General features: G+C 34.7%; 1 protein-coding gene across 3 annotated transcripts in view; it reads left to right on the forward strand.

Annotated features, from left to right (window-relative positions):
- Dym (dymeclin) overlaps window positions 1-24192 on the forward strand; it is a 337787-nt gene that overhangs the window by 164431 nt on the left and 149164 nt on the right. For 2 of the 3 annotated variants that reach the window (XM_040273249.2, XM_040273254.2), the window contains exon 14: window positions 22369-22533. The exons of the other annotated variant lie outside the window; for it this stretch is intronic. In XM_040273249.2, the coding sequence (XP_040129183.2) occupies window positions 22369-22533 (165 nt within the window). The remainder of the gene's footprint in view (window positions 1-22368; window positions 22534-24192) is intronic. 3 annotated transcript variants of the gene reach the window in all.

Genomic DNA, 24192 nt, shown 5'->3' on the forward strand with positions numbered 1-24192 from the left:
AGTTCATGATTTTAGGTGTTTTTTTTTTGTTGTTGTTGTTGTTTAATGTTTTGCTAAGGATCAAACCCAGTGCCTCACACATGCTAGGCAAGCAGTTTGCCATTAAGCTACAGTCCCATCCCCAGGATTTTAAAAATTATTTAAAAGGTAACAGATAGCCCTGAAGTATATTTCAAAAGGCATGACTTTATTCTATAAGAAAAATACAATTTAAAAACTTCACTGGCGTATCATGTTTACCTACCACATTAGAAAAATCTGTTTGCTGGGTTATGTAGTGAGAGTGTTAATTGGTATGACTTCTTTGAAGAACAATGGCAATATCTGTCCAAATTTCAATTCATAACCTTTTGACCCAACAATCACGTGCAAAATGACAGTGTACAGTTTATTTTGGAAGTTTTTAAATAATAGTGAGGAATTAGAAACGACTCATGTCCATCAATAAAGACATAATAAAGTTAGCACACTGTTAGAACAGATAACGTGCAGCTGTTAAAAAAAAAATTAGTAAAGGTACTGATGGAAGATTCCACATGATATATGATTTAAAAAAACAAGGCATGGAACAATATGTGTGGTATGTGATTAGTGTAAGTAAGGGGGAAATGATATTCATTTGCATTGTCTTTACAAGTAAAAACTCTGGAAGGATATACTGTAAACTGATTAGAGTGGTTATGGGGTAGGAAGAAAGCAAGACTTCTTATATTTTCTCTTCTCTCACCATGTGAGCACCAAAGGGACTGTGTTCGGTGTGTGATCTTTATTATGTATTTATGTGTTCACTAATGTATCCTAAGTATCTATAATAATATATATCATATAAATAACATTTTTAGAGTAAATTATTTTTCAAAAATAACTCAGTTAAAAAACAAAAGCAACATAGACTCATTACAGAAGGTATACACAAGCTTGAAAACAACCAGAATGCCCATGTCTAAGTAATTCTCCCTCTCTTTCTTCTATGCTGAGTATTTTAGTCAACTTTTTCACTGCTGTGACCAAAAATCCTGACTGGAACAGTTAGAGGAGGAAAAGTTTATTTTTTGGAGCTCCCTGGTTTCAGAGATTTCAGTCCATAGATGGCCGGCTCCATTGCTCTGGGCCCAAGATGAGGCAGAACTTCATGGTGGAAAGGGATGGAGGAGGAAAGCAGCTGAGGACATGTCAATGGAAACAGAGAACTCCATTCATCAAGAACAAAATACATACCCCAAAGACACATTCCCAGCCACCTTACCTGTCTACAGTTACCATCCAGTTCATCCCTGTCAGGGAATTAATGCACTGATTAAGTTAAAATTCTCATAACCCATTCATTTCACCTCTAAACTTTCTTGCATTGGCTCACACTTCAGCTTTTGAGGGGACACCTCATATCTAAACCATAACACTAGGATCAAACCCACTGCTTCATACAAGCTAGGCAAGAATTCTGCCACAAAGCTGTGCCCCCCCAGCCCCAAGTAATCCTTAAACTAATGCCTTCATATATAATACTCTAGATAATTTTCTGTTCATATAATTGTAATATATTTTTTATAAACACAGGCTATACCATATAAAGAATTTTGTAGGCATTTTCCATTATATGTATATGGAAAAATTTATACAAATAAAATTAATAATGCCATATATTTGGGCATATAAGTTGTTTGTATATTTGTACACTTACATATATCCAGCTCTGGAAATAAAGTCTTTGTTTATGCTTAAGAGATAGTGTGTGCTAGTGGTTAGCAGTGGCAAACACTAAAGTGAGAACTATCTCCACCTCTTTGTAGCTGCTGTGAACTTTTGAGGCTACTTAGCCGTTCTGTGTGTACAGTGGATAACAATAGTGTCTACTTTGTGGGGTTATTATGATGGTTAAATCAGTAAAAATAGGAAAACCATTTAGAACAATGTTAAATTTAATGATAGACAGCCCTTCTCCCCATGTGGAATGTGGGAAAAACCAAAGGCAGACTTCATTCAGAGTGACTATTACTGATGAACATTTGTGAGCTTTGAAACCCTCCATGAGCACTTGATTATAGCTTATCCTCTTGGCACTGTTCTCCTGGGGTCACAAGCAGGAGACCCTTATGTATAATTGGCTTGAAGAAGTTTAGCATTTGGAAAATACCTGGGCGGTGGCTTCAGAGCAGTTCCCTTTCTTAAAGAGGTGATGCTGGTTACAGGGCTGCCAGATCAGAGGTGTGTCTTGACCTTCAGGAAACAGCAGGGAAAGGTGTTTGGGGTCTAAAGGGACCGCTAATTTCTCTTCCACCAAGTTCTTTTAGCAAAGAGGACATCTGTTCTGTCTAACCTGACTCTCTAGATGTGCGTGCTATGTTCATCCTACTTCAGAGCCAGCGAGTACCTTGTGCTGGCTTTTAGGGCAGTCAATTCATGCTTTTCCCATCTACCTATATCTTTAAAAGGCTTGCTTTTCATTTATTAATAATTGTTAATTAGCTATTGAATTTATACTGGCCTATTTTGCTCTCTGAGTCACCATTTATTCATTTTCTCCTTCTACAGATTGGTTTTCTTAACATGGAGTATATTTGATCAAATTGAAACAGTCCTGAAATACCAGATGTGACTGAAAATGACTATTTACATATTTTTGTCAGTTATGTATTAGTGGGTATTTCACAGACCACCCTGCCATGAAGAAAGAACTGGAAGTCCTTTCCAATAGGCTTTAAAAGAAGTTAGTTTTTAGATTATCCAGAATGACAACTGAAATGTGAATAAAGCTTCCCAGAACCAAAAATAAAGTTGTAACTAAATTATTATAGTATTTTATACAAATTTTAGATTCTTCATATACACTTAGGAAGTGGCATGAATATTGTGTGATAATTAAAAGATTTTAGACAAATATTTTGTTTCTTTTTCACAGCCATGCATAGCACTTACTTGAAATTGTACTTTTATTTCCTACTGTACCATTTACACCTGTGTTGTTAGTGTGTGTTGGCTGAAATTGCTGTATCCCATAAGTAATTACTAACCCTGACTGGTCCAGGCTCTGGTAGCAGTGTAATCTTATGCCATTTTTAAAACACTTTCTTAAAACTGGTGGGACACTAAATAAAAGAAAATCTGAAGTATCACACAGCTCTCTTTGTTACAACTTAAAAAGTGATCGTAGACCTTATTAAGTCTTTCGAAGTATTAGCTCTACATCTATTTTTAAAAAATCATTATAATTTAAAGTAGTATTTTATTTTAGCTATTGATAATAGTAATGTTAATATGTTGAAAGAATTTCATCAAGTGTATTAATAAGATTTGGATTCAACTATGAATAACAGAAAAGTGAGAAATAGAAGTAGCTGAAAGAAGAAAGAATTTTATTTCTCTCCAGAGAAATAAAAGTCTAAAGCAGCCCTTCCAGGGCTGATGGGGAGCCTTGCTCCAGGAAATCTGTATTCGTTTCCATTTGTGCTTATAACAAATCACCAAAAACGTAACTTCATAAAACAACACAACTTTATTGTAGTTCTGTAGGTGAAAAATCTCCTTTGGCTCAGGTGGTTTCTTTCCTCTAAGTTTCGTAAGGTTTGATATCAAGCTCTTGGCCCCCTGAGCTCTTACTGTGAGGCTCTAGTGAAAGTCTTCTTTCAGGCTCACTGGGTTGTTGGCAGGATCCATTTTCTTGTGACTACTACACTGAGGTCCTCCTTGCCTTACTAGCACTCAGGTGGGCTCTCTGTATCTAGTGTCAGTGGCACATCAAATGCTGCTGCTTATGCACGGAAACCCTCTGACCTCAGCCAGAGAAAGTTCTCTGCTTTTAAAGGTCCATGTGACTAGATTGTGCATATCTGGATTACTTTCCTGTTTTAAAGTATATAATCTTTTTTAAATGTATTTTAAATTGACACATAGTATGTATGTATGAGGTTTCAATAAATGTGTCAGGGTAATTGGCATATTTATCACCCCAGATATAAATCATTTTGTTGTGTTAGGAACATTTTAAATCCTCCCTACTAGTTGTTTTGAAATGTTCCATTAGATTTTGTCAACTATACTTGTCCAACTATGCTATACCCTTTTTTAAGGAATGTCTTTTCAGGTCATTTTCCGTTTGTTTGTTTGTTTTTGTTTCAGTATTGGGGATTGAATCCAGGGTGCTCTACCACTGAGCTATGAGCTACATCCTAACCCTTTTTTTTTTTTTTTATTTTGAGACAGGATCTCACTAAGTCACTAAGAGCCTCACTTAGTTGCTATATTTGGCCTTAAACTTGCAATCCTCCTGTCTCAGCCTCTTGAGTCACTGGATTACAGATATGTGCCACCACACCTGGCTCTTTGCCCATTAAAAAAGTCAAATTATTATTATCATTGCTGCTGTACAATTGATTAGATTCTTTATGTATCTGGAAATTAAATCCTTATTGGAAGAATAGTTTGATAGTATTTTCTACCATTCTCTAGATTCTCTCTTCCCTCTGTTTATTATTTCCTTTGTTGTCCAAAAGCTTTTTAATTTAATGTAATCCCATTTGTTAATTCTTGCTCTTGTTGTCTGTGCTTTGAGGGTCATATTTTTAAAAATCTTTGCCCCAACCAATGTCCAGAAGTGTTTCCCCAGTCCTTTCATAGTTTCAGGTCCTACATGTCAGTTGTTTTAATTATTATTTGTATGTGGTACTGAGGATTGAACCCAGTGCTTCACACATGCTAGGCAAGCGCTCTACTGCTGAGCCACAACCCCAGCCCTGCTACATGTCAGTTGTAAAGTCATCTTTTTCATTTCTGATTTCGTTTCTCCTCTCCCTTTTTCTTAGTCAGTCTAGCTAAAGGTTTATCTATTTTGTTTATTTTTTTAAAAGAACAACTCTTCTTAGATTTTTTAATGTATGTATTTTAGTTGCTGATGGACCTTTATTTTATTTATATATGGTATTAAAAATCAAACCCAGTGACTCTCACATACCAGGCAAGCACTCTGCCATTGATCCGCTACCCTAGTCCCTTCATTGATCTTTTGTATTTTTTTAAGTCACTCTTTTGTTTCTGATATTCTTTATTTCCTTCTGCTAATTTTGGTCTTTTCCCCTGCTTTTCTAGTTCCTTGAGTTTCATTATTATGTAGTTTATTTGGAATTTTTCTGTTTTGAAGTAGATAGTTATTACTATAAACTTCCCTTTTAGTGATGCTCTTGCAATATTCCATAGGTTTTGGAATGTTGTATCTTCATTTCCACTCTTTTAAGAACTTTAAAAACTTATCCTGCAAATTTTTTCATAGACTCATTGGTTCTTCAGAAAATGTTATTTAATTTCCAAATGAGGGTGAGACAAAGAATAAAAGGTGAGATGATGTACTGGGTGAGTCTTGAGGAAGGTTCCTAGCAGCTGCCAGGAAATGTAGGTCTACTAAGCCAGAAGTTAGACATTCGACCTTACTTAGAAGAAGTGGAAGTTAGGAGATGGACACTGTAGCCACGGGCCCAGCTGAAAAATCTGTTAGTTTAGAAGGGAGAAATGGGCTATTGGGAAATAGCCAACAGCTTCTGCCCATCATTGAAGACTAGGAACCTAGGTCTCTAATGCAGTAGCACAAATACCATATTTCAGGATGGGGTTCAGTGTCTTTGTGAGCAAATTAAAGGTCCTTAGGGTCAAGTTGAAGAAAAATCCTTAAATAGTACATCTTGACATCTGAACTCAAAATTTCTATCCTTAAAAGAACATCTAGTCTTGAATTTTCTATTCATATGTATGACACAGTGCTTTCCAAGAGTAAATCTTAGTAATTATTTTGTGAATTTACCAAAATGGTACTCCTCTAGTGGCATTTTGAGTGAGAAAGCTATTTATAAAGCTGCAGAGGATCCTTTTTACATCCAACTGTTCTGTGAAGTATCCAAGGTACATTCTTGGATACTTGAATATTGTATTAAGTCTCAACTAGGCATCCCACAATCTGTAACCTGTCCATGCATTTAAAGATTAAAGAATCTTTAATTCTTACAGTTTCTAAGTATCTTATACACTGAAAGAAAATGTCAGAGTACAGATTAAGAATAAGAAATTCAATTTCAATCCAGAAGGATTTTTGTATGGCCAACAGATAGGAGACCAAAAGTGATGAGTGGTACACAGTGCTGGAGGGATATGGAAAGAAGAGGGAATGAGTAGTTCTAACCTAGGATAAAACGGCAGACTTCATGAGGGACAAGGCATTGAAGTGAGCTTTTAAGACATGAAGACTGTTTCAATGGATAAAAGTAGGGGAATAGGAAAATCACATGAGTTACTAAAAACAATCAACAGGTTGGCAAGGAAGGAGAATTTTAGAAAGTATATGGAACTGCTTATTATTGTAAAGGAATTGCTTTTTATTTTTTAATTTTACATCATTGAATGTTTGCTTCTGAGATTTTCTTATCTTCAATCTGCCAGTGAGAGTAAAATCAGATACACTATCAATTTTAGGAATCATGTTGACATGGCCCTCTTGAAGACTAGTTGGTGCTTAGTTTATATTCCTTGCTTGAGATTCTTCTGGTGATTTTTCAGCTCTGAATGTGTTAGTACAATGTGAAGCATTTTGAAGGCTGCTTATTTCATTAGAGTTGGATCTGGATTGCCCCTTGACTCTGAGGAATCAGATATAAATCAATCCACTCCACCCTACTTGATTTTGCAAAGTGAACATGTTGTTGCTAATAACTAAGAGGGATGTGGTAGCTTGTTCTTGCATTTAAATATCTTTCACACAGAGCAGTGTAGAAATTATGACCTGCATTTGGCTTAACCTGGAAAAGAACTAAGAATGTGAGTTATTCAACAGTGGCTGCAGACCTTTGCAGGTGTGACAGGAGAGATGGATGAAAAGGTAAATAATGTCCCTCCCAATCCAGGAATCTGGTTTTGTTATCTTTACTCAAAAGTAGTAGTTTCTAGGTTTTGTTTTCCTGCAGATCTTTTGTTTTCTTTGTCCATGGCAACACGAGCACCTAGGAATCTGTAACACCACATTGTCCCCAACACACACACACACACACACACACACACACACACACACACACACACACTCACACTCTCTCTCACACACATACTCTCTCTCTCTCTCTCTCTCTCTCACACACACACTCACTCAGAGCATCTCTATTCGGCCTTTTTCTCTTTTACATGTTACTCTTTACCATCAGATTTCATTTGAAGAAAGGGTTCCGTTGCTTTAAGTACAGAAGAACATGCATATATGTATACATGAATAAATAAGATGAAAATTAGACCACACTTATTTAAATAATGGTGTATTGAGGTTGAACTTAGGGTTCCTTAAATCTTTCTATGGATAGTATACATCATAAGAATAGCATTTATTTAGTATCATTCTTGAAATCTAGGGTTTTAAAAAAATAAAAAGTGGGTTCATTTGACTAAACTCTGAAACCTTTTAAAATAAATTTGTGATATAGAAACTTTTAAAAATTTATATTTGCATATAGGGTTTTGAGTTTTTCTAGTTGGTTCTATTATTTATTCTATTTTATTCTCTGCCTTACAGAATTTTATTGTTAGCAGGTAGAATATAGATTCTTACGGAGAAAATCTGTTTTATTAATTATAAGGCATATGTCTCAAGCTACCAAACAACTGTACTGAGTGTTTTGAATTAAATATTTAGGGCTTCATTGACTGTTTCCTCTGACTTCCATTAAGACCTGAAGAAATAATTCTTCTCTAATAATCTTCTCAATTGTTTGGGGCCAGTACACAGATTGATGCAGAAGGAAGCCATTGCAGTAGCATTTAGGGTGTGGAAATCTTTTCTTAAGGATTTATGTAATTTCAATATAGTTCATTTTTGGTAGGAGATTGACAAATATCTATCATTGCACTAAACACTTGATTTTTGTTCCTGATAACTGATAGTACATAGTTCTGTCTTAAGAATAGTAAGGTTTTTTTTTGTTTGTTTTGGTTTGGTTTTTTGGTATTGGGGATTGAACTCAGGGACACTCAACCACTGAGCCACATCCCCAGCCTTATTTTGTATTTTATTTAGAGACATTGAAAAGTTTCTACAAAAACAAATGATCTGTACTTGAATACAGCATATAGAACTTTGCTTAAAATCTGTCACCTAATTTTTTTCCCTCCTTAGAAAACATGATACATTTGACAAGCATAGATAGGCTAATGCTTCATCAAAGGCTGTCATCATTTTTAATTTTTTAATATAGTTTTTAAAAATTGTGTTTTATAACTTATAAAACTGAATACAGAAAATTTCCCTTTTGTATAGATCTTTGAGTTGACAAACACAGATAGTCTTGTGTTAGGATGATAGTTACCACCATAATCAAGATTTTAAAAATTTCATCTCTGTAAGTATTTTCCTGTGCTGATTTGTGGTCAGATCTTTCCATTTATCCAAGCCCCTTTCTGTTTTGTAGTTTCCCATTTTTCCAGATTGTAATAAAGGAAATAATATAGTATATAGTCTTTTAAGTCTACTGATTTATCCTTGTTCTTGTGTATATTGTTCCTTTTTATTACTGAGCAGTATTCTATTATGTGGTTACTACAGTTTATCTATTCACCATTTGGGTTGCTTTTTACTTGAGGACAATTATGTATGAAGCTGACATAAATATTTACATAGAGAATTTTGTGGGAGCCTAAGTTTTCATTTCTCTTGGGTGAATACTATGAGTATTTTAGTCATATGGAAAATGTTATCTTTATAAGAAACTGCCAGCTAAAGTGGCTGTACTGTTTGCATTTCTGCCAGCAACACAAGAGTTCCAGTTACTCCATATCTTCACTGAGTAGCAATTAGTACTATCTTCTTGTAAAAGCCATTTTAAAAATTATGTAGTAGTGTCTTATCTTATTTTGCATTTTCCTAATTACTAATAACTTTGAATATCTTTCCATGCATTATTTTGCCATATACCTTTTTTGGTGAGATGTGTATTGAGATTTTTTTTTTCATGTTGTATTGGGTTGTTTGAACTTTGAATTTGGGGAATTCTTTATATATTTTGGATATAAGTCGCTTACAGGTATGTATTTTGAAAATGTGTGTCTACCATTTTTTCGTTTATCTCTTAATAGTGTCTTTGAAACAGTTCATCTCATAATACCCACCTAATATTTTTCTTGATACTTATTCATTCTTTTTTTAATATTTATTTTTTAGTTGTAGTTGGACACAATACCTTTATTTTACATTAATTTATATGTTGTGCTGAGGATTGAACTCAGTTCGGGCCTCACATGTGCTAGGTGAGCGCTCTACCACTGAGCCACAATCCCAGCCCCATACTTATTCATTCTTTATAATTTATAGTACTCTCTCTTTCCCTGTTCTTCTAGGTCTTATTGTTACAGATTTATTATTTTGTTAAATAGTAAATATATGGAATTGTTGTATGTTTGATGTTGTTTTCTTGTTATTTAATTTTTAGTACGTTTATATTTTGATTCTTCAACTAGATTATAAACTGTTTAATTTAGAGTAACTGTTGGTTAATTGTCTTGTAGGTTATATACAAAATAAAGATGAGAAAGGCAAGTCCAATGTGAAATAGTAACCTGTATTTCTTCCATTATGACATAGGTCTTCCTTCTACCAAATTTTCTCCTTCTGTGTATGGTCACCTGAAAAGCACTTTGGCTTGTATTCCTTCCTATACACAATAAACAGCAGCCACCACTGCCCCCCCCTCGCCCCGCTCCACCAATGATCTCTTTGGTGGATACCATCTTGCCTGTTTCTTAGATTCAAAAGTTATAGCTTTTAGCTTTGAAAGGATAGGTAGCCAGCACCTTAATTCTGGAACTTAGTAGAAATATTGCTAATTTTGATCCAAAACAACTTAAAATAATCCATTAGGATGAAATAAATGATAACAAGTAATGCCTTCAGAATTATTTCAGATTCGCCAACCATGAGATTAATCATGTTGTTCTTATTCTCTGCTCTACTGGAAGAAAACAGGAAGGTTTTATTTGATTGAGGGCCTAGGATGATTAAAATGATTAATTTCTTTTGCATTTCTGCAAAGTGGGCAGATCATAGTATTTTTTAGGATTTAAAAAAATTAGCAGTTGAGGCCTCAGAGAGAGGTTTAAGTTCCTGTTGTCAGTGATTTATAGACCTTTGCTCACTCCTAAGGAAGGAAGTAATTTTATGTTTATGGTTTTGACTCTGAATCCCAGCCCAGCCTAAGCTGTGATTGTCAGAACAATATAAAAGTAATTACGATGCATAGAAATTCCCATAAACAAGAATAACTTTTGGACCATTGAATCTAGAATGCTAATTTTTGCCAGTTTTCCTCCTATAAATCAATAAATATTGAACCTTCCTGGGCCAAAGCACTGTGCTAGCTACTAGGGAAAATACCAAAATGTTTCTGAAGCAATGGAAGAAGGCCTCTTAAGGGTCACACTTAAAGATTGGAGGAATGGAAGTTTGCCAAAAGGACAAGGAAGTTGATTGAGCAAGCCTGTCCAGATAGTTGACAGCCAGCTAGTGCAAATACGCAGAGGCAAGAGGATTCCTGGTTGTCTTTTTCCTGGGAGAAGGTCCATAGAAATTCAGCTCCTCCATCAGTGAGCCTAACTAGAGCACTGAGCTGGTGAGACCAAGATCTGGCTTTTCATCTTTACCCACCCAGGCAAGTGAGCTTCAATTTGATAGTAACCACATTCCCATCACAGGCAGCACCCATAATCTTCACAGATGTGGATTTAGTGTGTGTCTCCACACCCAGATGGGTGAAACGATGAGAGCATGTAGATATTTCAGTGTCTATACATGACCACAACTGAAAAATGACTCTGAGATGGTCCTCCATTGATGAGTTATTAGCACTCTGTGTGGGAATATTTGTTCTTATTTTTAATGATTCCAGTAGATTTTCAGCTCCTATATAGCATTTTATCATGTGTATTTTTCCAGCTCTGCTACAGAAAGGATGTGACATAAATATTTAATCAGCCCCAGTAGAATTTTCCTTATTTCATAGCTCTAGATTATCTAACTTCACTGATCTAACACTTGTGGCATGTATGTGAAGAGTCACAACTTAGAATTCAGGTTTTTAGAAGAATTTTATAATGGGTATAAATCCTTTTGTCAAGTCATTATAAGATATAATGACTTTAAAACTGAGCAAGCTTTTTGGTGATCATAAAATGTGCTGATGAGTATCTTGATTTCTCCACATGACATGAAAAAGTAAATTTAAAAAGTTTCAGTCTAGTTGTGTGCCTCTGGGAGCTGTTTACGTAATGAGCGCATGCTTTAGATCTGTTTTTTTGTTTGTTTGTTGAGAGAGAGAGAGAGAGAGAGAGAGAGAGAGAGAATTTTTTAATATTTATTTTTTAGTTTTCAGTGGACACAACATCTTTGTTTATATGTAGTGCTGAGGATCAAACCCCGGCCACACGCAGGCCAGGCGAGCATGCTACCTCTTGAGCCATATCCCCAGCCCAAGATCTATTTTTCTTTTAGTCAGCTTCACTCCCATGGGACCCAATTTGGTGTCTGTGGGAGTCATTGTTTTAATGTGTCCTCTGTTAATCTATCACTTCTCCTTGTACAGGGAGAATCATAATGACATGGAAATGCCTCTTGAAATATAAATTGTAAGAAAAAAATCTAATCAAGAAATTATTTTAAAATAAATTTTGATATTTCCTTATGAAATTTTCTTCAGTGTTCTCTTCATCCTAACTGTATGTTCATGAAAAGAAAGTGTTAGGAGGAAATTTGGAATGAATGTCTGCATTTGTGAATTTTTAGATTTTTGCTTATTAATACACAAGTAGAAAGTAGATTGTAACATGCTATTAACTCATTGAAATACAGCTTCAAGCCATATAGCAAACCATGCTTTGCCGGGAACCCAGCCAGCCTCGTATTACTGCATGGCCGTATTGGGCATTTGCAGAGCAAGTGTCTGTAATGGAGAGCCATGACACCATTCTTTTTAAATAGTTGCTTTGTCCAAAATCAAGGGACTTTTTTTTTTTACATACATGCTATGTAGAAAGGAATGCTTGCAATAAATTAATCTTTAATCACACCTGTAAATATAGATTTTAACATCTTTAAAGCAAGGGACAATGGTACCATTTAAGTTTACATCTACTTAGTCTAGTGTTTTTAGATACCTGGTGCATATGACCCTTACTGTTTATGAATCAATCTTCCTTCCTTCCTTCCTTCCTTCCTTCCTTCCTTCCTTCCTTCCTTCCTTCCTTCCTCCCCCCCCACTCTCTCTCTCTTTCTATTTTCAAGTGCTGCATCTGCTTTAGTAGCAGAAGAAAATTAGTGCCTTTAAGTATATTTTGTTTTATATGAAGAGAGAATGAGATTCTGCAGCACTGTGATTATGTCTTCAAAACAAATTGTAGTTCTCAAAAACATTCTTGGAAATAAAGTTTAAGAGAAAATATGATTAATCCTGTAGTACTACCAAATTTATGTCTTAATCTAACAAGTATTTTAAAATCATGAAACAAGGGATTTGACAAGACATTGTAAAATTACTATCTGAAATACTTGGCTGTTTTTTAGATTTCCAAAAAAGTTAGCTCTTTATTGATGCATGTACTTGCCAAAATAAGTGCCAAATATAGGATAAAAGTGCTTACTGGAAATAAAATCTGTATTAGGGAATTTGATTACATTTCATGTATTAATGACAGTATAAATTTTATTTGCTTAAAAATTTTATGCTACAAAGTTAGGAATTTCTTCTTCTGAAATTTTTTAGCAACCAAATTAATAAACTAATTCATAGAAAAAGATATTTATATTGTTAAAGAAGTTCTTTTCTATTATTTTGATCCCTGTTACTTTCTAGATCTGGCCCTGGGATATTAGGTCATTTTATCCCTTCTGAGCTAGCTCTAGATTATTTCTTTCAATGTATTTTCCACTGCCTGGGCCAGTCTGTTAATCCTTCATACTAGAGATTCCCAAGATGTTCATTGCTAGTGGCAGATTCAGCTCCAGGAAAAATTACTTCTGCTGCCAAAGAGTTAAATGATTCAAGGGTGTGCTTCCCTCCACCGTTGTATAGTTTCCTAACAGTCATCCCAGATTTTCCTTTGCTTATTTTCTTGGATATGGAAGTTTTAAACTGTGTAAAGTAATATAAAATTGTATGTGTGTGCTACTTTGTAAATTTTTTGGTTTACAGAAACCTCCCCTAGAAATTTAATACATATTTAATTTATATAAATGAGTAAATCAGTGGGATTCAGCATATCTCAGGAAGTCTTACATTCAGATTATGTTTTAATGAATTGTATATTAATATTATTGACAAAAAGGACTATTGATCACCAGTGACTTCCATATTGCTAAATCCAGTGGATCTTCTTACTTTCCTTCTTACTTATATTTTTGACAGTTACTATTCTTTCCTTAAGATAATCTTTTCTTGGTTTCCTCATCTTCCTCTCTTCTTTGTGGTTCTGTGTGTTCTTTTTCTTTTTGCCACTCTTCAAAATTCTGTAATGAAAGTTTAATTCCCTCTATCTTGATTTAAAGTGAATTTGTATTAAACAGTGCCATTTTTCAGGATCATCTTGTCCTTATTTGGGCTACTCTCATGAAATACCATAAACTGAGTAGCTTATAGAAACAGATATTCACTTCTCGTAATTATGGAGTTTAGGGAGTCCAAAATTAAGGCACCAGCCAATTTGATGTCCACTGAGGAACCAGTTCCTGGCTCTCCCCACTCTTAAGATTTTAATTCTTAATTTAAATATCATAAATGCTCATATTATAAAATATAGGTTAGACATGAAGTGAAAAAAAGAATAAAATCTTTCTATAAAACTGTGATAAATACTATTAATATTTTGATGCATTTCTTTCTGGAACTTTCCTAAGTATAAAATAGGAATTTATATAATTCAAAATATAGTTGAAATTGTACTACATATTGTTTTTTATATTTAGCTTTTCTTCACTTGTCATTATGCCTTAAGCATTTTTTTAATATATTTTTTTTTTAGTTGTAGTTGGATACAATACCTTTATTTTGTTCATTTATTGTTTTATGTGGTGCTGAGGATTGAACCCAGGGCCTCGAACATGCTAGGTAAACGCTCTACCGCTGAGCCGCTATCCCAGGCCCCTGCCGTAAGCAGTTTTAAACCACATCATTAAAAATTCTTTATAATGTTAATTTCAATAGTGTTCCATCTTACAGAAACTACAAAATTTGTGTAATCATTCTTCTGTTGTCTGACAATTATGCTCTTTACAATGTTTAAAAGTGTAAATCATTGTTCACATGAGGAATAATTTCCTCAGGCTTTCTTTTCAGCAAAGAAATTAGGAAGGACCAGCTGACTGTTACCAGCTGTCGGTTACCCTGACTCTTGCAAAAATGGTCAAGTCAATCAGGAAACGCAGGAGATAAAACTTGCTGGAATTTCAGTCAAGACACAGAGGCTGCCTGTCAAGAACAATTGACAGCAGTTAATAAGAGTATGCCTTGGCATGAGTAGATTTGAGTCCTGGCAGGTCCCAGAGGGCTCAGCATGGAGTAGTGCAAGGATAGTGGGCAGAAGACCGAGCTCTTGTCTCAGCTTATTGGTCATGTATCTGTGTGACTCCACAATAGTAACATCTCTGTGTCTTGGTCAGAGCCTACAGTTTCCTAGTCTATAAATGGGGGAATTGTATACTGAGATGCCTTCTAGTCTTCACATCTTCTGATTTTTGTATTAGGAAGTTTAAGGTGGCCCCCTACAGGTGCAAAGGACATTGGCTAAAGATGTAACTGATTGTCTTCCTGGTGTTGGCATCCCACCAAAGCCATGCTTTATTTGTAAGTGAGGAGAGAACAGTTTTACTTATTCTTGGGCTTAGTCTTTTCTGTTTTAGTTCACACAGTGTGTACCAAGTTATCTGGAAGCCTTGTTCTGTGGCTATCTCCACCTTTTGGCATGTTCTTTAAGCTCTATATATTGCACTCTTCAAGAATAGTTCTAGAGTCAGTCATTTTCTCGTTCTTAGAAGTTCGTTTTTTCTGTGTTCTCATATGGTGAAGAAAAGAGGCAAGTTCTGTCAGGACTTATAAGGTCATTAATCGTGTACACAAACTTCTGCTCTCATGACCTCATCTAATCCTAATCAGATCCCAAAGACCTTACCTCTTAATATCATCACCGTGGGGGTTGGTATTTCGAGATATGAATCTGGGGGACTGAGATCACAAACTCAAAGCATTGCGACCCCCTTCTCTCCCTTCCCTTTTCCTAGGTGATTATAGTCACTCTCACCTGTATACAAAGCACACATAATGGTTTATATATACAAAGAACAAAGCACACATCTCCAGGTCTGGGCTCTGAGAACTTCGTGCCCACTCAGATACTTGACAGCATCTTTCCACTTTCCATCCAAAAAGGAAATCCTATCCTTTTCCAGCCTTCCTTTATCTTCTTTTCCTGTTCGTACCCACATGACTGACACTGTGTTTTATGCAAGTCAGAAACCTGAAAGTCTCTTTGGACTCTTCCCTTTTCTTACCTACCATATCCAGTTTATTACCAAGACTTATCAATAAATATACCTCAGATTCAGCCATTCTCCTTTACCATCACCTTAGTCTCTACTGTGTTAACTTCTTGTGAGGATGGTACTGGGAATTGAATCCAGGGCTTTACTCATGCCAGGTCAACAGTTTACCACTGAGCTACATCTCTACTCCTTTCCCCTTTTTTTTGAGGCAGGGTCTCACTGAGTTGCCCAGGTTGGCCTCAGACTTGCAGTTGTCCTGCCTCAGCCTCCTGAATAGCTGGGATGACATCACAGGCATTTATGTGCCAGCCCCCACAGGTGTATTAACTTTTTAGCAGGTCTGTTGACAACTCCTGCTTCATCGGCCTATAACCAGACCAATCATTTCAAGAACAGATCTCACCTGAAACTTCTCTTCTTAATACACTCCAGATGTTTGTCATTGTTCCTAAGATAAAGACAAAACTCATCTGTGCTACCTGCTTCTTCTCTCTCAAGGTCAGCTCCTGCCACACTGGTCTTTACTTACGCATAGGAAACCTTCTTCCAACCCAGGTCCTTTGTTTGTGTTGTTAACTTCTGTTTGAAATTATTTTCCTGTTTATCTTTATTCCACTCTTTAAAACTTGACTGAATTATTACTTTTCTAGGAAATCCTTCCCTTACCTATCTGATCAGGTGAAGTTTTCCCTATTTTAAGTTTCATTTGTACTACTTCATTTGTAGTAATTAAATAATCAAATTGATGTAAACAGGTAATACATCAATTTGATTATTTAATTACTCTGTCCACCCAAATATTAACAGTGGTTCCTTAATATCAACTCATAGCAAATTCGTATTCACATTGTGCTTGGGGGGAAAAAAAACAATTTTGGTTAGTTCAATCATAATGAACACAAGATCGTCACACCACATTTGATTATTTATGTATCAGGTTTTTTTTTTTTTTTCAGTGTAGCAGGTTTGGATTTTTCAAGTAGAATTTTATTGGAACAAAGCCATGCCCATTCACTTATGTGTTTTCTATGACTGCTTTCTCTCAGCAAATGCAAAATTAACTAAGTATAGACCTAGGTGTTTATTATTTGGCTCTTTAAAACAAAGAAAAAATCTTTATTGGTGTATAATAGTTATGCTCCAATAAAATAGTGGGATTTATTGTGGCTTAGTTTTACGTGCACATAATTAGATCAATCTCATACCTCACTACCCACCTACTCTCTGACTCTTTAAGAAATTGCTGACTTATATAGTCTAGAGAAGTATCCCATTCTTTCTTTTTTTTTTTTTTAATTCATATATCATTGACAACTCTATTGATAGGTCATTTGTCTTAAATAATATCCTGCATTCTGAATTTGTTTGCTTCTTTTCATGTTAATATGTCCTCTCACATTAATTTCTACTGTAAAACTGAAAATTAACTCAAGAGAAATTAAAAGTAACTCAGGGTTGTTTTTGTAAATATTCTTCTTTTAAAAAATATATTTTCATTTGTAGATGGACACATTACCTTTATTTTATTTATTTATTTTATGTGATGCTGAGGATTGAACCCAGTACCTCACACATGCTAGGCAAGCACTCTACCACTGAGCCACAACCCCAGCCCCTGTAAATGTTCTTAATAATTGTACCTATATATTTCCTATTTTATCATGTCAGGAGACTCATAATTTCTAATTATGCTAGACAAGCTGAGATTTATCAGTGGGTTCATATAGTGATAGCCTATTCCCTTCATTCTAAATTTTACTATCATTCTGTCACATAATGATCTCATTGATGATTTTTTGCTGAATTAGTTATTTTATTACAGGCTACCAAGTGACAGTTTTCTAATTGTAATAGTAAGTGCAAAAAAAAATTGCACATACTATTACAATTAGAAAACTGTCACTTGGTAGCCTAAAAATTGCACTTACTATTACAATTAGAAAACTGTCACTTGGTAGCCTGTAATAAGAGGATTTTTTTTTCCCCATCAACTCTGGTTAGTTGAAAAAACAGGATTAGTCCTTAATTTTTTGTTTTAATATTTAATTTTCAGAAATAGATATTGATGCCTTTCTCACCTCTAGGAGTAACCAATAAGTTCTGGGTTTTATGTTTTTATTATTATTTTTTAATGAACTCCTGGATTTTTATATATAGTCTATGTGTTTTAGTCACTTGCAGGATAATTATTCATTTTGATTTCTGTTTGTTTTTGGTCACTGGGAGGCCCCTATTATTGTTTCTTATGTTCTTTTCACAGGACTCATTTGTTTCATTTGTTTGGTTTTCTTTTTTGAGTACTGGTGATCAAACCAGGGCCTCACATATGCTAGGCAAGCACTGTAGCATTGAATTATATCCCCAGCCCAGGACCCCATTTATCTTTGATAATTTTCTTCTTTATTTGCTTTTAGGCCAATGTATCTCAGGCTAATTTGTATATTTTCTGTTGTAGTCCTAGAAATAGCCATTCTTCCCAGGAGCTAAGTTTTCCTTTAGTGGGCATGATGCTTATAAACTACAGTGTGCCTTTTATTTAGAAAAAGGGTCTCATTGAGTTCCTCAGGGCCTTGATAAATTACTGAGGCTTTGAATTTGTGGTCCTCCTGCCTCAGCCTCCCAAGCTGCTGGGATTATAGGCATGCACCACTGTGCCTGGCTATCATTTCTATATATTTCAACAATGAATTATTTGAAAAAGAAGTCAAAAAAAAAAGAAGAAGAAGAAAAGAAAACACAGCTACCAAACTTAGGAATAAGTTTAATTGAGGAAGTGAAAGGATGATAAAATAAATTCAAGAACACACAAATAGATGGAGAGAGATTATATGTTCATGGACTGAAAGATTTAATATTGTTAAAATGTCAATAATAGTCAAAGTGACATACAGATTAAGATCTTTATAAAAAATTTTGTTTTTATAGAAATAGAAAACACAATTATAAAGTTTAAATGAAACCATAGAATGTCTTTAATAGCCAAATCAATCATGAACAAAAAGAACAAAGTAGTAGACCATACTATAAACTGTAGTAATTAAAATGCATGGGGAAAAAGATACAACCGGGGGAAGACGAGAGTAGAGAAGAGAACCCACACATATATAGTCAACTGGTTTTCTACAGAGGTGCCAGGAATACTCTATGGAAAAAGGGTAGTCTCTAATAAATAGTGTTGGTACAACTGGATATCCATATGCAGAGGAATGAAATTGGAACCTTATTCACACCAGATGCAAAAATGAACTCAAAATTGGTTTTAAAAAAAAAAACCACAAGGCTTGGTTTAAAATCTGTGAAGGATAATAACATCCCTTATAATAGTTTGTTTTCCCATTCAGAAATACAACAGTGTCTCTCCATTTATTTCGTTTCCTTTATACCCAACAGTAAGTTTTTATAATTGTCTTCATGTAAGTTCTAAATCTTTCTTATTAAGTTAATTTTTTATATTTTATGTCCACTAAAGGATCTGTTAACAAGTTTCCTCTAAGAAAGGAAGGAAAGGGGAGAAACTCAAAAAGAAAAAGAAAAGGGTAGCTACCATTCAGAATATTCTCAGTAGTCCTTAAAGTTTAACCTGCCTCTGGTAATCTTATTTTTCTTTGAAAGTTCTTTAAGCATATAAATAACTGAGAATATAATTTAGTAAAAATTGCTGTGAAAATTACAGTTTTATCGTCAAAGTACTGTAAAATACATCATTATTAAGACTTGACTCCAGGGTACTTTTTAAGCTTTACTTTTTTGCTTGTGGTTTTTGGCATCCTCTACAGACTTGAATGTTGTTCTAGGACAGAACATTTTCATAATTTATTTTGGTGAAGGATAACCATATCAAGTAACGTTTCAGAACTATACATTGCATAATCTTGGACATTTTTATATAAGAAGGCACTAAGGAGGCTTTATTTTTTATGAAAGTGCAACTCTTAAGTAACAGTGACTGTTTTTTATGGGATAACTCCAGACCACATTTGCTTACTTCCCACGCTCTACTTTTTCTGATGGCCCAAGCTTTAAGTATAGAGGTCAGGGTAACATTCTTAAGGCCCTCTGTTTGAATCCATGTTAAAATGGATATCATTCAGTTTAAAAAAACTAGTTTTTTTTTCTTTTTTTTAAATTATTTTTTGATGTTTTAATACTGTGTTTATTTTTTAAAGCTTTTTATCTTGAAATTAGAATTACAAAAAGGTTACAAAATAGTACAAATAAGGTTACAAAAATAGTACACATAATTTTCATTTACCTTTTACTCAGATTCCACAAAATTTACCACGTTTGTTTTGTCATCATTCCATCTCTCTTCTTTTGAAATGCTTGAGAATGAATGTATAGATATGATGTACCATACCTCTGACAACTCCAGTATGTGTTTCTTTAAAAAAAAAAAAAAAAAAAAAAGAAGAAGAAGAAGACATTATCAAAATCAGGAAATTAACATTAATTTTAAAAGGTATTGTCTAATTTCTGTCTTCCAACTTTTTTTGTCCTTTGCCCTGCTAATTCCCTTTCTAGGGAAAAAGAGAAAAATGCCTTTTCCCCTATAGTAGAGAATTCAATACCAAAACCACATGTTACAGTTTGTTGTCCTTGTTCATCTTTAATCTGAAACAGTCCCTCAGTCTTTGTCTTTCATGGCCTTCAAAAGCTAAAGGGTACAAAACTTTTTTTTTTTTTTAAGACTCAATCTCAATTTAAGTTTGTCTGATTCCTCAGCAGTAGGTTTTCACTATGCTGTGGTCCTTTCAGGAGACACATGATGTCTGCTTGTCTCATTTCTGATAATAAAAGTAACTGCTGATCACTTGTTGAAAGTGGTGGTGAAGCACATTTTTAAAGAACACAGTTTTTCAGTTTTCTTGACTTTACTCGCCTTTGGTAAATTGAGTCCTTTTTGAAATTCATTGAATTGCCTTATTGGGGATATTATTAGCTTTCAAAGACTTTTCCAATTTCAGTAAAGTCTTGTTCTCTCTTTCCCTCTAGTGTATAAGCTCTGTAACAGTAGGGATTTTTAGTTTGTTCTTTATCCTATCTTCAGTGCCCAGCACTAGGTAGTAGTTAGTGCCTGGCCAGTTGGTTTTTTGGTTAGTAGTTAAATGGATGAGTGCATTGTTTATTTGTGGAAATTTGCCAATTGAAAGTCTTCCAATGAACTAGTTTTATTTTGAGTTCAGCGTACTTTAATAATCATCTGACACCCCGTTGGTAACTTTATGCTTTTGACGTGGTTCTCTAAGACTAGTAGTCAAGGTGTGTCACTTTATATATTCACTATTTTGTTGTTCACCTTCTCAGATTGATTTTGCATTTTCCTCTTTAAACTTGTTACCCTTAAATGGCCTGAAATATGGTAACAGTGAAACTTCCCTAACTTTAATAATAATCCTAATTCTAATTGTCCCTCTGATTACTTTACTTTTTCATAATATCCTTCAAAATTTTGGAGCAGTTTAAAAGTTTTAAGTTCTGTGTTATTTGTGGAATTAAGACAAAAGAGATCAAATACTCACTATTTTAAAGCTGCTAATTACTGAGCTGGATCTAGACTTTTAAATTTTCTGATTCCTTATTTAATATTTCCTTTGCCACAGCATCTTCCATATCATTGCATATCTGACAAGAATGTATTTCAAATACTGTGAAGAGAAAATATCTTGGATCACTTTATTCCACCAAAGCAGATATGTGATTCACTGATGACACCAACGTATTTTGAGACTTTTTTCCCTATGAGTTTTTGTGTTTATTTTTTCCTTTTAAATAGACTTAAAAAATAGTTTTAGCTTCACAGCAGAATTGAGCAGAAAAATTCATTACAAGTAATAAATGCAATGACAAATCATTGTCACCCAAAGACTTTAATGTTACATTAAGGTTCACTTTCAGTGTTGCATATTCTATGGCTTTGAACAAATGTATAAAGGCATGTATTTACCTTTATAGTCTCTACAAAGTATTTTCATTGTCCTAAAACTCCTCTGTGCTTTGCCTCTTCATCCCTCCCCTCCTTCCTAACCCCTGGCAACCACTGATCTTTCTATTGACTCCCTAGTTTTACCTTTTTCACAGTGTCATATAGTTGGAATCACAATATGTAGGCTTTGCAGATTGGCTTCTTGATATATGCACTTCTTCTATGTCTTTTCATGACTTAGATAGCTCATTTCTTTTTAGTGCTAAGTAATACTCTGTTGTCTGAATATAATGCAGTTTATCCATTTTCCTACCAAAGGATATCTTGGTTGTTTTTAAGTTTTTCAGTTACAGAGCTACTGTAAGCATCCATATGCAGGTTTTTTGGGTGGACATACATTTTCAGCTTCTTTGGGTAAATTCTGAGGAGCACATTGCTGGATTTTACGGTAAGAGTGTCTTTAGTTTTGTAAGAAACTGCAGAGTTGTCTTCTAGAGTGACTGTGCCACTTCCATTCCCTCCACTAGTGAGTGAGATTTTCTGTGGTGTTATCATTGTTCCAGATTTTAGTTGTTCTAATGGATCTGTACTGCTATCTCATTGTTGTTTTAATTCTCATTTCTCTAATGACACATGATGGGGAACACTTTTTCATGGACTAATTTGCCATCTGTACATCTTCTTTGGTGAGGTGTCTGTTCATATCTTATGCCCATTTTTTAATCAGGGTTTTTTGTTGTTTTTTGCTTGCTTTTTTATCCTTTTTATGTTCTCTTTTAATAGTTGTTTTATCTTGGGCACCATCTAGTGAAGATACACAGAAAGCTTTGAGGACATAAAGAATGACTTTATTTTTTTCAAAGGAAAACTTCTCTCTTTCTGTTTCTCTCCTTTTACCTTTGTCTTTCAGTTATACCTGCCGCCACTTGCGGAGATATGTTTATGTGTTGGACAAACTGTATTTCCCCCACTCTCACTGTTCTACGCTTCAGCATTGCTTCTCGGCCCTCAGTGAAAATGGAGAGGAACTCTTGTCTTTAACTTGCTCTCACATTCTCAGATCCTATGCTTCCAGGTTATTAACCTCTGCTGTCCATTTACTGCATGCTGCATGGTGTGTATAACTGATAATTGCATGCTTTCATAGGACACATGTCAATTAAATAATAAGAGTGAAAATTTATATTTGAACTACTGCTAAATAATTCTTTAAAGTGCTGCCTGGGATTTGTTTCCTTACATATGTCTTCAGTACTTTATATTATGTTTCATGGGAAAGAAGAAAACTTTTAGCCACACAATTGTCACATAAACTTGTCAGAACTTTTCTATATTTTGTTTCCTTTGCAGATCTCTTGACTTATTTTATAGTAGTTGGAGTGCTCTGTCTTATTTGCCTATGAAATGCACTTTACAGTTAACCGTCAATTACAAATGAAATTTTAGTTCTTTGTCTTGATCTGTAAGTGCACCTAGGAGCTCACTCTAGGACTTTGCCCTTGTTCTGATAGAGGCACGTTCAGTTGAGCAGATTTGATTTTATAGGAAGATAGAAGTCATCCTATTTGGGTTTTCTATTTCTTGCTCATTTTATTTACATACAGAGTAGTTATAAAGTCAGCAAGTTGCAATGTGTCATAGATGAGTGTAGATTAAACATAATGATGGTGGGAGTACTAACAGACAAGCAATCAATCTCAAATATCAGAGAAAATCAACACCTGCTATTTAGTGTGTATCATGCACTAAAATAGAGGGGCAGTATGACATTACTGCTTGTACTTTGCAGTTGACATTTTTAAACACATTTCCTATAAGTCAGAGATGACTTATACCTACACTATACTGTGAGCTAAATGTGATGATTTAAGGCAGTATCTTTACTGCCAAATGATTTAGAAGGAGGAGGAAAAAAACTCCATGGCAACCTTAACCAGGAAATGGAAAGCATTTAGAATTAAAATAGACCTTCACAGATGAAGAAACATACAAAAGCTTCAGACTACACATTATATCTAAGTGAAAACACTTTCTTAGGAAAGGAACACTGTGTGGCACATAAGTTGGCAGAGCCTTTTTTTGATAGCATAAAGATTTTACAGACTCATTATGCTGTTGATAAGTATGATACAGATACTTTTGAGAAATCAAGAATAAAAAATCAAGAGAAAATAATAAACTCTTAAGTATAGAAGAATCAAACTAAAGTCACTGACATTTCACTGACTTACACAAAATACTGTCAGTTAAGTGAATGTTTTTAGGAATTATAGACAGATCTTGTCTAGTTGCAAGGAATGGGGAGCAATACTGCCCAGTGAACCTCTTCAATTGACAGCATAATTGACCTTATCCTTATTCACTAGTACATCAGTCAGGGCTGTCCATAAAACTGATAGGAGGATATATATATATATATATATATATATATAGGTAGTGAGGAATTGATCATAGGGAATTGACTTTGGTGAAATCTATAGGGCAGGTTGACTGGTTGGAAATTCTGGTAGGTATCGATGTTGCAGTCTAAATTCACGGGGGAGGGGGGGTTATGTTGTAGTCTTAAGGCAGAATTACTTCCTCCTTGGAAAACCCAATCTTTGTGAGGCCATCAGATGTATGGATGAGTCCTAGTCACATTATGGAGGACAGTCTACTTTCCTTGAAATTAGCTGTTAAGACATCTGCAGATACTTTCACAGCAACATCTAGACTTAGTGTTTGAAGGAACTAG

The sequence above is a fragment of the Ictidomys tridecemlineatus genome, chromosome 13 (assembly GCF_052094955.1).
Source record: "Ictidomys tridecemlineatus isolate mIctTri1 chromosome 13, mIctTri1.hap1, whole genome shotgun sequence".
NCBI lineage: Eukaryota > Metazoa > Chordata > Mammalia > Rodentia > Sciuridae > Ictidomys > Ictidomys tridecemlineatus.